The sequence below is a fragment of the Geotrypetes seraphini genome, chromosome 5 (assembly GCF_902459505.1).
Source record: "Geotrypetes seraphini chromosome 5, aGeoSer1.1, whole genome shotgun sequence".
Lineage (NCBI taxonomy): Eukaryota > Metazoa > Chordata > Amphibia > Gymnophiona > Dermophiidae > Geotrypetes > Geotrypetes seraphini.
The window spans coordinates 157,556,150-157,572,164 of NC_047088.1; the positions used below are offsets into that span (position 1 = coordinate 157,556,150).

The 16,015-nt window shown below is 41.9% G+C and overlaps 1 protein-coding gene across 7 annotated transcripts in view; it reads left to right on the forward strand.

Annotated features, from left to right (window-relative positions):
• ARMC8 (armadillo repeat containing 8) overlaps positions 1-16,015 on the forward strand; it is a 274,168-nt gene that overhangs the window by 189,984 nt on the left and 68,169 nt on the right. For 6 of the 7 annotated variants that reach the window (XM_033944179.1, XM_033944181.1, XM_033944180.1 and 3 more), the window contains one exon: positions 10,152-10,301. The exons of the other annotated variant lie outside the window; for it this stretch is intronic. In XM_033944179.1, the coding sequence (XP_033800070.1) occupies positions 10,152-10,301 (150 nt within the window). The remainder of the gene's footprint in view (positions 1-10,151; positions 10,302-16,015) is intronic. 7 annotated transcript variants of the gene reach the window in all.

Consider the following 16,015-nt stretch of genomic DNA (forward strand, 5'->3'; position numbering starts at 1 on the left):
GATGCTGTGCTGGTGTCTGTGTTGGGAAAAAAAGTGCTCTTTTCCAGCCCATTGAAGGAAGTTTCTATTCTGGAATCCAGGAGTGGACTCGATCCCTCGGCACTTGTGCCCAAAGGTTGGACATGTGTTCAGCACAGACTTGGCCTTCTTATAAATAATATTTCACTGAGTATGTTATGGACCACTCTTGGGTGGTTGAGGAACTAGAGGACTACTCGGAGAAGAAATCTCTTAGTATACCCTCTCTCCACTTCAGAAAAGGAGAAAATATCCCCCTTAACCGTCTTACTGTCCTCTTGTTTGTTGTAAGTCAGTTAGTCTCTCATACATCCTCTGTTTATAATTGTATATATAACCCCATTTTTTATGAAGCCTGTACACCGCTTAGAATTATGGTAAGTGGTATAACAAGTTTTTAAATAAACTTGGAAACTCTTCTCTGTCTCTTTTGTGAGATAGATGGCTAAGTCTATCCCATTTAATTTGCAGGTTGAGATTGAGCCTAGGGTCAAGATGTTAGATGTCTCTGCAGATTATTTCTCAGAAGGCAGGCTCTGTTTACGTAATCCAGAAGGCTCCCAGATTTAAGAAGTAGTAGTTTCCTCTTCATTCCATGGTGGTCAAATCTGCCCTCAAAAGGGCCAAGATTGGATGCTAATACTTGATTCTTTTGGGAAGAAGGTTTTTCAAGGCTCCATGCTTATACCCCGTATACAGCCCTATCAGCTCTATATGAGCATCCACTTACGGAACTTGGTGCGCAGTGTAATGGAGTTTGTGGAGACTTTGCCTGCAAAGCAGGTTGCACAGTTTTGTGAGTTAGTAGCCAAGCTGAAAGAGTGTTGAAAGCACTGGGCTCTAGTAACTTATGATGCTTTTGAATTAGTGTCCAAAGTCTCATATTAGGTATTGGCATTCACAGACTCGCCTAGCTGAGTGTTTCAGACCTAGAACTGGCGGATCAGGAGAAGCTAGTGAACATTCTTTGCTGAGGTGATAATCTTTTGGGGGATAAGATGAAGGTCACCAGCTTCATACAAAAACATACTGATACCATGAAGTCCCTGTCTGGGCCACACCTTTTGCGGCCTCCACTTCTCGAGATTTTCGGTTCTGCTCAGAGGAGATTCTACTACTCTCAAAGGCATAGGTATTCTCTGCCTACCCTTCCCAGCAGTCCCAGGACCCTTCTTCCAGCCTGGTTCCGAAGGACTCAAAAGCAGCAGCCCAGCTTCCCAGTTAAAGCAAAGGATAAGTTTTCACTGGCTCTAGGAGAGTAAAACTGACTGTCCTGGATGGCCTACAGTAGGAGGGAAGCTAATTTTCTCCTAAGACAGATGGGCCCTCAGTTTGGTGGATTCTTGAAATAGTCCGGGGGTATGCCCTTTATTACAACTACCTCCCAATTGCCCCCCAAGAGCTTCAAGGTTCAACTCTCAGGACATGCTTGCAGAGGAAGTCTTTTCTTTTCTACAGGGCCATGTGATCAAAGTTTTTCCACTGGGGGAAGAAGGGAAAGGATTGTTTTCCAAGTACATCCTCATGTCCAAGTAAATGGGTTTTTTCTGTCTCTTCCTAGACTCCAGGGATGGTTTTCCTTGGCCACTTCCTGGGACATATCTGTATAAGCAGGGTTAATATATGGCTCCAGAAAAAGGAGACCAAAAAAGTGGGGAAGGGACAGCAGTCAAACCGCTGCAAGGACAATCAGTTTATAGAAGTATCAACAAATTTCAAATTAAAACTACAAGTACACATATATAACATATACACAAAATGTGACAGGCATAAACAAGTCCTTTGTAATGAAATGTACTTCATAATGAAATGTCCTTCGTAATGTAATGTACACTGGACCCCAACACGGTCTGTGTTTCGGCCAAAAGAGCATTCTTCAGCATAGTAAAAAGTAGCCTAAGAGAACAAAACAGCACAATGAAAATAAACCATAAAAAATATGCAGTATGTATCAGAGGTTAGACTTTAAAATACTACTGCGGTGTACACATAAATAGCACTGTAAACCACAATAAAATGATAAATATACAATAAAAGCATACATGCACAATGAATACAGCAGAGATGATCCAAGGTAAAAAACAGCAACAAGATAAAACCAAACCTACCCATTAGATGGGTGCCAAATTACATGAAAAATCAAGCCAAAATCTGAACTAAAAAATAAACAAATAAATAAATAAATTTCCATTGCAAAGCAATAAAAAGATTCGAAGAAAAAGAAAGGTCAATGACAAAAAAGAAAAAGAGCCAGGAGGAATGGAAGGATAAGCAGCACCATGAAAGATCTTAAAAGCAAATCCTACTTCCTGGCACAATATTCAAACAAACGCTAAAATAAAACTGAAAAGGCAGTATGAACGGTATACTTTAAAAATGTGAAAGGGACAAAATAATTTGAGCCAAATGCATTAAAAATGATAAAAATAAAACCAAAGGATCTTACCAATCTTGGAAAAATGCTGCAAGAGCTCAAAAGTTGCTGCTGAGTATGGACGTGCCCAAAAATGAAAGTAATTTGTTGATTGAGAAGTGCGCCAAAGGGGAGCGTGGGGGGCAGCGTAATGACATGTCAAAAGGAAAGAAGGAAAAAAGTAAAAAGAAAACAGAACATGAAAAAAGGGTCACATAAAGAGGTCATGTACATAAAAAAAATAAAACTAAACACCATTAAAGGGACACATACATAAATCCTCAAGGAGTAAAAATATTTTACATAAAAGCTTTTGTATATAAACGTGCAAAAATACGAGGAACCCAAGAAGGGAAGTAAAAAAACAAAATCTAGAAAGACTGCGCAGAGAAAACAGAAAAAAAACAAAGCAACAAAAAAACAATGACTGAACTGAAGGCGCCAAGTACGTGGAGTCTTGATTTTTGAAAACTTGTAAATATATCTGATTTGAAAAGTATCATTAATAACTGATAGAGTAGGGGAGCCGAAAGACAAGAGGGAGGGAAAAAGGTAGGGAAGAGGGGGAAACAAAAGTGAAGGAAGGAAAAGGAGGATTGCGGAAAAGAGGGGGAAAGGAGAGAGGAAGAGGAAAAAAAGGAAAAGGGGCAGGGAAGGGGGTAAGAAGGGGGAGAGAATGGGAAAAAAGAAAATAGATGGAAAAATGGGAAAAGGGAAGGGGGAGTGTAACGGGGAAAGAAGGAAAGAAGATGGAAAGATGTAATACAATTTTACAAAACTGTAAAATCTATATCAGAATTTAAACCATGTGGAATAAGACTTTGGAAATCAAAGATGAATCTTTGTTCTTCCTGGATTAAAATATTGTCAACATATCCTCCTCTTATGTTGTGTTTTAACATCTTGAGTACAAGAAATTTCAAATCATCTGAAGTGTGTCCCATTGCACTCCAATGTTCTACCAGTGGTGCGGACATTATACCTCTATTAATGCTATTTTCATTGTGCTGTTTTGGTCTCTTAGGCTACTCTTTACACCCCTAAGGAAGACTCTTTTGGCCAAAACACAGACCATATTGGGGTCCAGTATACATTACATTACGAAGGACTGGGGTCCAGTATACATTTCATTACAAAGGACTTGTTTATGCCTGTTACATTTTGTGTATACACTTCTCCCTCCGTATCCACGGGGGTTAGGGGCAGAGCCGGTCCGCGAATAATATTTGTGCCGGCTCTGACCTACCCCCCCCTTCCCCCCGGCATCCTTAAGCCTTACCTGGTAGTCTAGCAAGTTTTCGGGGCTGGAGCGATCTTCTTACGCTCGTGCCCCGTGCAGATCACTCATAGGAAATGGCTGCCGTGAGCTCCCGTCATAGTCTTGAGAGACTACGGGAGCTCACGGCAGCCATTTCCTATGAGTGATCTGCATGGGGCAGGAGCGTAGGAAGATTGCTCCTGCCCTGACAACCTGCTAGACCACCAGGTAAGGCTTAAGGGGGGGTCTAAGAGGGCTTAAAAATAGCCTGAAAAATGAAAACGGATAAAAAAAAAAAAAATCACGAATAACCAAATTCTTTTGATTAAGGCGGTCTAGAAAAATAAAGTTATGTTATGAATCCGTGGATGCTGAATCCGTGGATTCGGAGGGAGAAGTTTATGTTATATATGTGTACTTGTAGTTTTAATTTGAAATTTGTTGATACTTCAATAAACTGATTGTCCTTGCAGCGGTTTGACTAGTGTCCCTTCCCCACTTTTTGGGGTTTCCATAGTTTACACGTGGTGTTGTATTTTTCCTTTGTATTGTTTGATACATTGTTTGGCTCCAGAAAAAGGAGGACGGATTAAGACATCCAGATTTTACTTCCATTTCTTTCAGTGGAAGTAAAACCCAGATGTTTCAATCTGTCCTTCTTTTTCTGGAGCCATATGGTAACCCTGCTTATACAGATATATCCCTCTCACAGGAAGTATCTCAAATTTTGAGTAGGGAAACACCACTACTAGTATTGCATCCTGCCTTTTGGCCTCAAATCTGCTCCTAGAGTTTTGACAACGTGCCTCAGCATAGTCACAGCATCAGTACACAGACTGGGAGTGCGTGTGTTTCCCTACCTGGACAATTGGCTGGTCAAAACAACAGCCCAGGATGGTGCTCAAGGATCAATGCACAGAACCATTCAATTGATGGAAGTTTTCTAGAGTTCATTATCAACTACCCGAAAATCAACTCTGTAAGGGTTCACCTTGGTGCATCTGTAGCTTACCATCACCGTATGGAGGGTAAGCCTATCTCTGTGCAGCTTTCTAGTTGTTTTTTTTATGAGAGGTTTACTTTTGACTAAGCCCTCAATTGAACCTTTCTCAGTATCATCAATATTGTCCTCACCTAGCTGATCAAAACTCCATTTCACTTGACACATGCCATGTGAAGTTCTAGACCTGGAAGATTTTATTCTTGGTGATGGTCACTTCAGCATGCAGAGTTAGCAAGCTTCAGGCCCTTGTAGCTGATCTACTGTACAGTATACAATTTCATCACAACAGAGTAGTTCTTTCCACACATCCTAAGTTCCTTCAAAGGTTGTGTCGGATTTCCATCTTAATCAGTCAATTGTTGTGCCAATAGTTCCCCAAAACCTCATACCCATTCTAACAAAAGTGCTCTGCACACCATGGGTTGCAAGTGTGCCTTGGGGTTCAGTCTAGTGTGGACTATAGCTTTTTGTTTCTTTTGACCCGAATAGGATGGGGACAGCTTTTTGTCCAGTTGGCGAGCAGATTGCATCTCTCCTTCACATATGTCCAGGCTGAGCTTACTTTAGAGGATCATGTCACGGAAGTTAGAGCCATGTCTATGTCAGTGGCCCACTTGAAGTCAGCGTCCATTGAGGAGATTTGCAAAGCTGCAACATGGTCTTCAGTCCACACATTCACATCTCACTACTGCCTTGAGCAGAATTTACAACGCAACAGACAGTTTTTCAGAATTTGTTTGGAGTCTAGAATCCAATACCACCATCTTAACCCCATTTTTGTTTTTTTCCAGATTGTACCCACACAACAGGAATACACATAAGTTTTAGTTTAATTGGTTGCTGGTTGGCCTTGCCTTTTGCAAATCCCTATTGTTCATTGTTTGATGTTTATGTTGAGCCTGGTAGCCAGTGATTTTCAATTGTGATAAATGATGTCCTGCTTGTTCTCGCAAAGAGTGAAAGTACTCATCTGTAGCAGGTGTTCTCCAATGACAGCAGGACACACATTACTATAGAACCCCCCTCACTTCTTTCCTAGGAGTTGTATTCTTTACGTTTTGTACTCAACTGCTGGTCCTGTGCGATTGAGGTGGGTAGGAAAGCATCTGCATATGCACGGTTCATGGCTGCCAAAGGCTTATGGAAAGACCGGAACACTGGATAGCATTTTTTGTGCTGTTCTTCATTAGATAATATCATCTAACTGTGGTAATATTTGTCCTGCTGTCTTTGGAGATCACCTGCTAGATGTGAATAGCTGTGCTTTATAAAATTCTAGTGTTAAGTGGCATAATGTGTACCTACATCACAGGCGCTAATATTTACATTAGCCCTAGAACTAGTGTAAATGCCTACATCAGTATTTTTCCATGCATATGCAAACCATGCTGTTTTATAATTTGTGTATATTTACACTCTACCCAAACTACATCCTGTGGTCATTTACCAGCAAAGTATGTCAAATTGCATACTTTTGCACTGGTCAGTAATTTATCAGAGGTAATTTACCGTATGTGTATATATGGCCACATCCATGACTAAAATACCATCAAAAGGGACACTTTGTCTGTGCTCCCTTATAAAATTATTCTCCAAGTGCATATTCAGCTCAGTATAAGAAGCAGTGCTGAATATACATATTAAAAAGTGACTGTGCTAGCACTATCTGGATAGATTTAGGTCTCTTTCATAGCAGCCTAATTATTGAAATGATTAATGTGGACTATGGATGAGATGCGTTAATTTTACTGTTAACTCCAATTATTATTATTAATTGGGTCTCACTGCATAAACTACAACCTGTGGCAAATAAACATGTCTCAGGGGTAGCCCATATAGATAACTGTCCCAAACACCACCCATCCTACAGAAACCCTTGCAAAGTCAACCATGCCTCTCTAAAACCTGTCCTCGCTTCCACTCTCCCCAACCTTGCCTCACATTCTCTCACCCCAGTCCCAACACTCTATTGCAATGCCAGATCCGCTTGCAATAAGATACTAATCTTGAAGGACCTACTCGAGGATTCTGACCCCGGATTTCTATTCATCACAGAATCTTGGATCACAAAAGATGACCAATTTACTCAAAACGAACTCTGTTCCCACGGCTACCAAGGCCTCTTCTTTCCCAAACCAACTGAAGAGGAGGCGGTCTGGCCCTCCTTTTCAAATCATTCTTCGATGTCCAACTCCTTGAAAAGGGCAGCCACTCCTCATTAGAATACATGTTAGCCTCAGTCAATGATGAATTCCACCCTCATCCTCTGGGTATCCTGCTTCTATACCGCCCACCTGCCCCTTGGAACAATTCCTCCGAACTCGTCTTTGAAACCATAACAAACGCCTTCCTCAAATTTCAAAGATTACTGATCATCGGAGACATCAATCTCCACCTTGACGATGTCACCAACAAGGATACATCAGAATTTAATAGCTTCCTCTCCGCTTTAGGCTTTTCCCCCCCCCCCACACTCTCCCCAACCCACGAAAAAAGCCACACACTAGACCTCATTAGCTTTCTAGATCTTACTACTCACAAAACCTCAACTGATGACATTCGCTGGGAAATTGTCCCCTGGTCCAACCACTACCTAGGGGCCTTCTGTCTCCCCATTTTCATGTCACATCTCGGGCCCCCATCCTGCACCTCAAATTCTATTACCTTCCATAAAAAAATCTCGAGCAATCTGTTCTGGATCAATTTTCTCGACAAATTTTCCCCCATCTCTAAACCTGCAGAACCAGAATCTAACTGGCAAAATTGGGTCGCCCTCTCCAAGTCCACCTTCCATTCCCTCGCCCCTCTCTCCACTAAAACCATTTCCTACTCCCGTAAGGCCCCTTGGTACCTCCCATACCACAGAGAACTGAAACAGAAATGCCGTGCTCTGGAACGAAAATGGAAAAAATCTAAATCCCCTACAGACAGACTCTACTGTTCTAAAAAAAGCAAGGAAAAACTTCTACGGTGACAAAATCTCCAAATCCAACAATCAGAGTAGCACATTATTTAACATCTGGCGTTCCTTAACCTCCAAAAATGACTCCATACTTCCCTCCTCCCCCTCAGCCGATTCTCTAGCAAAGTTCTTCAACGATAAGGTCTCCACCTTGAGGCGCTCCTTCCCACCTGCAATCTCCTACAAATCTGATTCCAATTGACCCCAACCCTATCCCAATAGACTCCTACCCTATCCCAGAAGACAGATCCTGGTCGTCCTTCGAACTTGTTTCCGAATCCCTGGTCTATAATCTCTGCCTCAAATTGAAATCCTGCAACTGTACCTTGGATCCTTTCCCCTCCTACCTCTATGAGAACACTCCCCCTCAGGCCATCTCATCTCTTACCATTCTCATAAACTCTGCCCTCCATTCAGGTCTCTTCTCCCCAGAAATGGGCCATATTTCCTTAACCCCACTACTGAAAAAACCTGAGCTTGACCCCTCTACACCATCCAGCTACCGTTCAATAGCTAACATTCCCCTTCTTACCAAGATGCTAGAGTCCATCATATCCACTCAACTATCTTCCTACCTTGAGAAATTCACCATTCTTCAACCCTACCAATACGGCTTCCGTCCCAATTTCAGCACCGAATCCCTTCTGACCTCCTTAATCTCAAAAGTTCAATATCTTCATTCTCGCAACAAGTTCGCCGTCCTTCTTCAATTCGACCTCTCTGCAGCTTTTGATGTCGTCCATCATGATATTCTAATTTACCAACTCACTGAGATAGGCATAAACTCCACAGTCCTTGACTGGTTCTCTAAGTTCTTATGCTTCCGCTCCTACATAGTCAACATGAAGGGCACTTCTTCCTCCCCCTGGAACCCGATCTATGGAGTCCCTCAAGGCTCACCTCTCTCTCCTATCCTCTTCAACATTTATATGTCCTCCCTTAAACTCCTCCATCTCTCTCCCCTTGAAACACTCTACACTTATGCAGACGATAAGACCGACCGGAAGACCTCCTCAAGACCGACCGGAACCTCACCAACCTCTCGGCGAACATATCCTCATGTATATCGAACCTTCAATCCTGGGCCCACACTGTGCAGATGAAACTGAACGAATCTAAAACAAAACTTCTCTGGCTCGGCCCAAAATTGGACCAACTGCCAACCTCCATCCCACTGTCCTCTGGCCCCACTCTGCATCTTGAATATTCTAGTAAAGTTCTGGGAGTCGTCATTGAATACACTTTCCTTCAACGACCACCTCAACTCCCTAATAAAAAAATGTTTCTTCAGCCTTCACATGCTGAGAAAAGTGAGATCCTGTTTCCATCAAAAACACTTTGCCGTCCTTGTCCAATCCACCATCCTTTCCAGACTGGACTACTGCAACTCTATCTACCTTAGCCTAACAAAGAAAAACCTTCAAAGACTTCAGCGGATTCAGAATACCGCTGCTAAGCTTATCTTCGCAAAAAGCAAATTCGACCACGTCTCACCGCTTTTATCCAAGCTCCACTGGCTTCCGATTATCTCCAGATGTGCCTGCCTCACTTTCAAGATCCTACACGGTATTCTCCCTCCCTTCATTCCTCTTTCTTGGAACTCCTCTAACCCCAATTCTGCCAGATCCACCCAAAAACTGAAACTTTCCTTTCCCTCTCTAAAAGGCGTTTCACTTGTAGGAAAACTAGGTTCTTCCCTCCCTTTCAGAATCACTCAGCTCTGGACAACCTTACCTCCCCTCTTAGGAATCTGAGCTCCCTCCAACTCTTCCGTAAACATCTGAAAACCTGGTTATTCTCAAAAATGTAACTCCTCCTCCCTCTCTGGTTATTCTAGTCTTCTAAATTTTCTCTTCATTTTGCCTCTTCCCTCCACTTCAGTTCCTTTCTACCCTAACTCTTGTTAACCGTGTCGAGCTTTACGAATGTAGAGGTGATGCGGTATACAAACCTAAGGTTTAGATTAGATTAGATTAGATTAACTGTGCCCTTAAATATTGTTATCCTCATGCAGTTGGCTTTGGATCTGACACAGCTTCTACTTCCACTCCTCCCAAAACACAGCTCCTTATTATCTGGATGAAATCTGACTGTTTTGGCAGAATAATTTCAAAAAAGTAATTGTATAAGTGAGTTGTAGTGTACATTTTGCCATCTGCCAGTGAATGGATATATCACTTTTATTATTGTGCTCTAGGTTTTCTTAGTGCTGCTTATTTTATGCATATGATCCAGACAGTTGTATAAAGTGTCTAGTGAAATGTATAAAATGCTGTTTTACATACTTAAGTTGTGCATAAAGTATAATTTTATAAACTATATTTACATGCTCAGTGCTTTGCCATCTGTTGACCAACTTTGATGATGTTTTTGAATCCTGAACATGAAGCATGCTATCACACCAATCTTTGTGACTATTGCAGGGCATGCAAAGAAGACTTAACAATTTAAACAATGAGCTGCAAAGATGATTTTTTAAAATGTATTTATCCTTCAGAATATGGCATTCCAAGCAGAGCAGAAGATAAAGACAGATATTTTAAGATGTCTGAGTACAGAACAGTTGTTCCGATTACTCTCAGACTCTGATGTGAATGTGCTGATGAAGACATTGGGACTTCTCAGAAATCTTCTGTCAACAAGGCCTGTAAGTGGTTTGAAAAGAAGTCTATAAATGACTTTTTTTCAAATATATTTGTTGCATTGATGATGTATACTTGCCATCATCATATGATTGTTGCTGTTTTCCGGGTCTCATCACGTTTGGGTAGGTAGAGCCAATGTTTAAGCCATCATTCTGTGGCTTTCTTCAGGATATGCTATGAGGCCTGCAGTTTGTCTTTATATATAGTGTGTCTACTGACCTGATTGAGAACAGGGAGGATCAAAATTCAACAGACTTTCCTACCACATTTCAAATTTGTGACCAACAAACTTTCCCGCCAAAAATTCAAATTCAACGGTCCTCCCGTTCTCAATCAGACCAGAGCTTTTTCAAGAGCAGTAGCATTTTGATAGTCTTTGCATACGTTTTATTCAATTAGGACATTAATGACAAGGTAAAAACTATAGGTGACATTTACCATTGTCCTTTATATTGCTCTGGGGGGGAAGACAGAAGAGGGCCATGAAGAGACATTTGGGGGGGAGGTGGGTGCTGGGGGCAGACAGCTTTGCTCAGGGGGGAGGGGGGAGACAGAAGGATACAGACAGCGGCCAAGGAGAGGAGAAACACAGACAGACAGACACATCTATTCTAGCACCCGTTAATGTAACGGGCTTAAAGACTAGTATGTTAATAACTCCTCATTCAGCCAATGCCAAGATTTTTTACTCTACTTTTTAAATGTAACTGCAACCTTGCAGATTCATTAAACATTTTTGTTCTAGTAAACTACATAAACACTGTCTTATCTGGGTTAAGCTTCAGCTTGTTAACCTGACATCAACTCACTACTACTTCTAAACAAGCCAAAGCCTCCCTAGATCCACCCGAAATGTGTAAACAACTGTAAACATAGAGTATGACGGCAGAAACAGGCCGACGGCCCATCAAGTCTGCCCACTCAAGAACCCTCTCTCCTTGAGAATCCGTCTTTTAAGCATAGAAACATAGAACATGACGGCAGAAAAGGGCCACAGCCCATCTATCCTGCCCACACTAATGGCTCACCCCCTAACTACCTCCATGAAGAGATCCCACATGCCAATCCCATCTTTTCTTAAAATCTGGCACGCTGCTTGCCTCAATTACATGTTGTGGAAGATTATTCCAGCAATCAACCACCCTTTCTGTGAAGAAATATTTTCTGGTGTCGCCATGAAATTTCCCACCCCTGATTTTCAACGGATGCCCTCTTGTTGCCGTGGGTCCTTTAAGGAAAAAGAGATCCTTTTCCACCTCGATACGGCCTGTGACATATTTGAATGTCTCGATCATGTCTCCCCTCTCTGCATTCCTCGAGTGAGTACAGCTGCAACTTAACCAGTCGTTCCTCATACAGGAGATCCTTGAGTCCTGAGACCATCCTGGTGGCCATTCGCTGAACTGACTTAACTATCTGCACATCTTTTTGATAATGCGGCCTCCAGAATTGTACACAGTATTCCAGATGGGGTCTCACCATGGATCTGTACAAACGCATTATGACCTCGGGCTTATGGCTGACGAAACTTCTACGGATACAGCCCATGATTTGTCTAGCCCTGGATGAAGCTTTCTCCACTTGATTGGCAGTCTTCATGTCTTCGCTAATGATCACCCCCAAGTCACGTTCTGCTACAATCCTTGCTAGGATCTCACCCTTTAGGGTGTAAGTCCTGCAGGGATTTTTGCCGCCAAGGTGCATGACATTGCATTCTTTGACATTGAAACTTAGTTGCCAAGTCTTTGACCAATGCTCCAGCAGGAATAGGTCCTGCGTCATACTGTTGGGCATTGAGCTTTTGTCGGGCACTGTGCTTTCATCTGTTGTGCGGTTGCCTACCATGTTGCATAGTTTGGCATCATCAGCGAATAATGTAATTTTACCTCGAAGCCCCTCAGCCAAGTCTCTTACGAAGATGTTAAATAGGATCGGGCCCAAGACCGATCTGGAGCGACCCCACCTGACGGTCCCATCGTCCCTTGAAGTCGAGCATTGTACTGGCCTCAACTACCTGGCGTGGAAGACCATTCCATCTATCAATTACCCTTTCAGTGAAGAAGTATTTCCTGGTGTCCCCATGAAATGTTCCCCCCCCCCCCGAGTTTTAGCGGGTGCCCTCTTGTCGCCACCACTAGACTAAAAAAATATTTGTTAAAGGAGGGGGTGAATGTATTGAATCTTGGAGCAGCCCACATTCTAAAAATACCCCCTTTCATATAACTCATTGAGATCTATCCATCAAAAAGTAATACAGCCAAAACCAAGAGGTCCCCAGAACACCTCGATCTGCTAAAAAAAAAATAAAAATCATGATTAACAGTGTCAATGTGGCTGAGAGATCAAGAAGGACCACTGAAGTATCAAGCATTCTAATACAACTCACAGGTAGTTTTTGTTCTGTGGCTTTGTTTATAACTAGAAAACTGGATGAAGAAAACTTTGCTCTCTCAGGAACTTTTGCTCTTCAAGAATTGTTGAAATTTAATCCTTTCAATAAACTTATCCAAAAAGATAAATTAGTAACTGTCCATTAAGAGGCCAAGATCTAAAGGACTTAATCCAAGGCTTTTTTTTCCCCCCAAAAGAAGCCCAATAATCTCTTGTTTTAAGGAAGTTAGAAAGGTCACTACATCCCAAGGAGCAATTCATGAAATATTGTACTAAAGGACATATATTTCTGATAATATACAGTATATTCCTGGTGTGGGATATTCTGGATTTTACAGCTGTCATTTGACCCAGCAGCGGCAAATTCTTATGTTCTTATGTTAATAAAATGAATATACAAAAAAAACCTACTGCAACAAAGGGGCAATCACCATCTAACGATCTTTTTTATGTATAATATTTTCAAAATTACATCACCTCTCAAATAGTGATTACAGAAAATAAGTAATAGAGAATGAAACCAAATCACCATAATAAATCTCTGTTTTGTTCTTCACAAATAAATAGGGGCAAGTATAGGAATTAGACTTCAAGGTAAACTAATAAATAGTTTAGGAAACCAAAAGCAATCCTGTAGTCAGCATTTATACAGCATTCATGTTTTGGGAAGATATACCAAGAGATCTATACCCTCTAATTGACCTAAAAATTCACAGAGCTGTTTGGATTAAAAAGAAAAAAACCAAAACTACAGGCAAACTTCAATTAAAAAATATTGCTGCCAGGGCTAGAACTCTTGACCTAAACATCAGAAATTCATACTTTCTTTTCTAGGTAATTATAGAAAGATCAAGAAAAATTCAAATAGCTGAATCTAAAAATTGATCCTATAAATGCCTGAAGAATAAAAGTAACTCCTTATTGCGGTCATTCTCTAGTGCAAAGGTTACCACCAAGGTCAGTCTCTGAATAATCAGTTCTAATGATGATTCCAGAAAACTGGTAAAATCCATAGACCTTTAATTTTCCCCCAGTATATTTCCTCTTGAGCTGTTAGATGAGAGCATATATTGAAGAACCCTCATTACTGGTGATAGCAAATTGATCTGTGAGTCCCAGAACTTATTTAAAGGTGCTAAACGCTAACGCATGCATGTTATCCTATGTACCTGTTAGCAGTTAGTGCACGCATTGATTTAAAAGAGGGCCAAAGTCTTTCTCTACCCCTAAACATACCTACGTTGATATTAGGTGCTGATAGATGCCTATCTTTTGTACAATTGTGCCTAAGAAGATAGGTATTTATAAACAGTTGTATAGAACCATTATCTGCTCTTTTCAATCTTTCCCTAAACACAGGAATGGTCCCCTTAGACTGGAAAACAGCCAACGTAATCCCACTCCACAAAAAGGGCTGCAGGACAGAGACAGCAAACTACAGACCAGTGAGTCTCACGTCTATAGTGTGTAAACTCATGGAAACACTGATCAAACAGAATATTGACACAATCCTAGACAAAGAAAAACTGCGTGATCCACACCAACACGGGTTCACCCGGGGTAGATCCTGCCAATCTAATCTGATTAGCTTTTTTGACTGGGTTACCAGACAACTGGACGCCGGAGAGTCACTGGACGTGGTATACTTGGACTTCAGTAAAGCATTTGATAGCGTCCCTCATCGAAGATTACTGAACAAGCTGAAATCGATGGGATTAGGAGACATTCTAACTACATGGGTTGGGGATTGGCTGAGCGGTAGACTTCAGAAGGTGGTGGTAAACGGTACCCCATCCAAAGCATCGGACGTGATCAGTGGAGTGCCGCAGGGATCGGTCTTGGGTCCGATTCTATTCAATTTATTCATAAGAGATATGACGAAAGGACTTAGAGGAAGGGTATCACTGTTCGCCGACGATGCCAAACTTTGTAACATAGTAGGCAGTGGCTTATCACCTGATAATATGACACATGACCTACTGCTGCTGGAACAATGGTCAAAAACTTGGCAGCTAGGCTTCAATGCTAAAAAATGCAAGATAATGCACTTGGGCAGGAGAAACCCACGGAGAACTTATGTACTAAATGGTGAGACCTTGGTTAGAACTATGGCGGAACGCGATCTAGGAGTAATCATTAGCGAGGATATGAAGGTTGCCAATCAAGTGGAGAATGCTTCCTCCAGGGCAAGACAAATGATGGGCTGTATCCGTAGAGGTTTCGTCAGCAGGAGACCTGAGGTTATGATGCCGTTGTACAGAGCCATGGTGAGGCCTCACTTAGAGTACTGTGTTCAGTTTTGGAGCCCACACTACCGAAAGGACGTGCTGAGGATCGAGTCGGTTCAGCGAACGGCCACCAGGATGGTCATGGGGCTCAAGGATCTCACGTATGAAGAAAGACTAAAGAAGTTGCGGCTGTACTCACTTGAGGAAAGAAGAGAACGGGGAGATATGATTGAAACGTATAAGTACATCACGGGACGCATCGAGTCAGAAGATGATATCTTCTGGCTCATGGGACCCTCAACCACCAGAGGGCATCCGCTGAAAATCAGGGGAGGGAAGTTTCATGGCGATCCCAGGAAGTACTTCTTCACCGAAAGAGTGGTGGATCATTGGAACAGACTCCCACCCCAGGTGATAAAGGCCAGCAGCGTAACAGATTTTAAGAAAAAATGGGATACTCACGTGGGATCTTTAAGGGAGTAAATTCAGGGGGGGATACTTGGAATGGGCAGACTTGGTGGGCTATGGCCCTTTTCTGCCGCTTTTTCTATGTTTCTATGAATATTGTCCCTTTTTATACTTTAAGAGAAAGATTTAAATATAAAATCATAAGTGTTTGAGGCTTGTGAAAATGAGGACAGAGTTTACAGCGATGAGACGGGGACAGGGCAAGGATGGGGACAGTGCCTGTGGGGATGGGTACAAACCTTGTCCCTGTGTCATTCTCCATTATGGTGATATTAGTCCACTTGAGAACAGCCACCATGTAAGAGATTATGCAAAGCTGCAATAATAGATATCTGTTTATACATTCACAACTCACCACAGTTTAGAAAGACTCATGACATAGCAGTAGGTTTGGCCTGTTGATCCTCCAGAATCTCTTTGGGGGTTAGATCCATTTTGTTTTCTGTCCCAGGCTGTCTTCCAAAGAGGTTAAAGAAAAAAAAAAGCAAAGAAAATATATAAAAGGCTAGTTGCCACCCAAAATAGGTTGGTGTCTACTTGTTGCAGTGCTTTGCCTTGTTGCTTTCCCTTTTGTCTTTTGAAGGTAGCTTTTAGCTAGGAAGTTCCATGCTGTGAGGATGTTCTAGCAG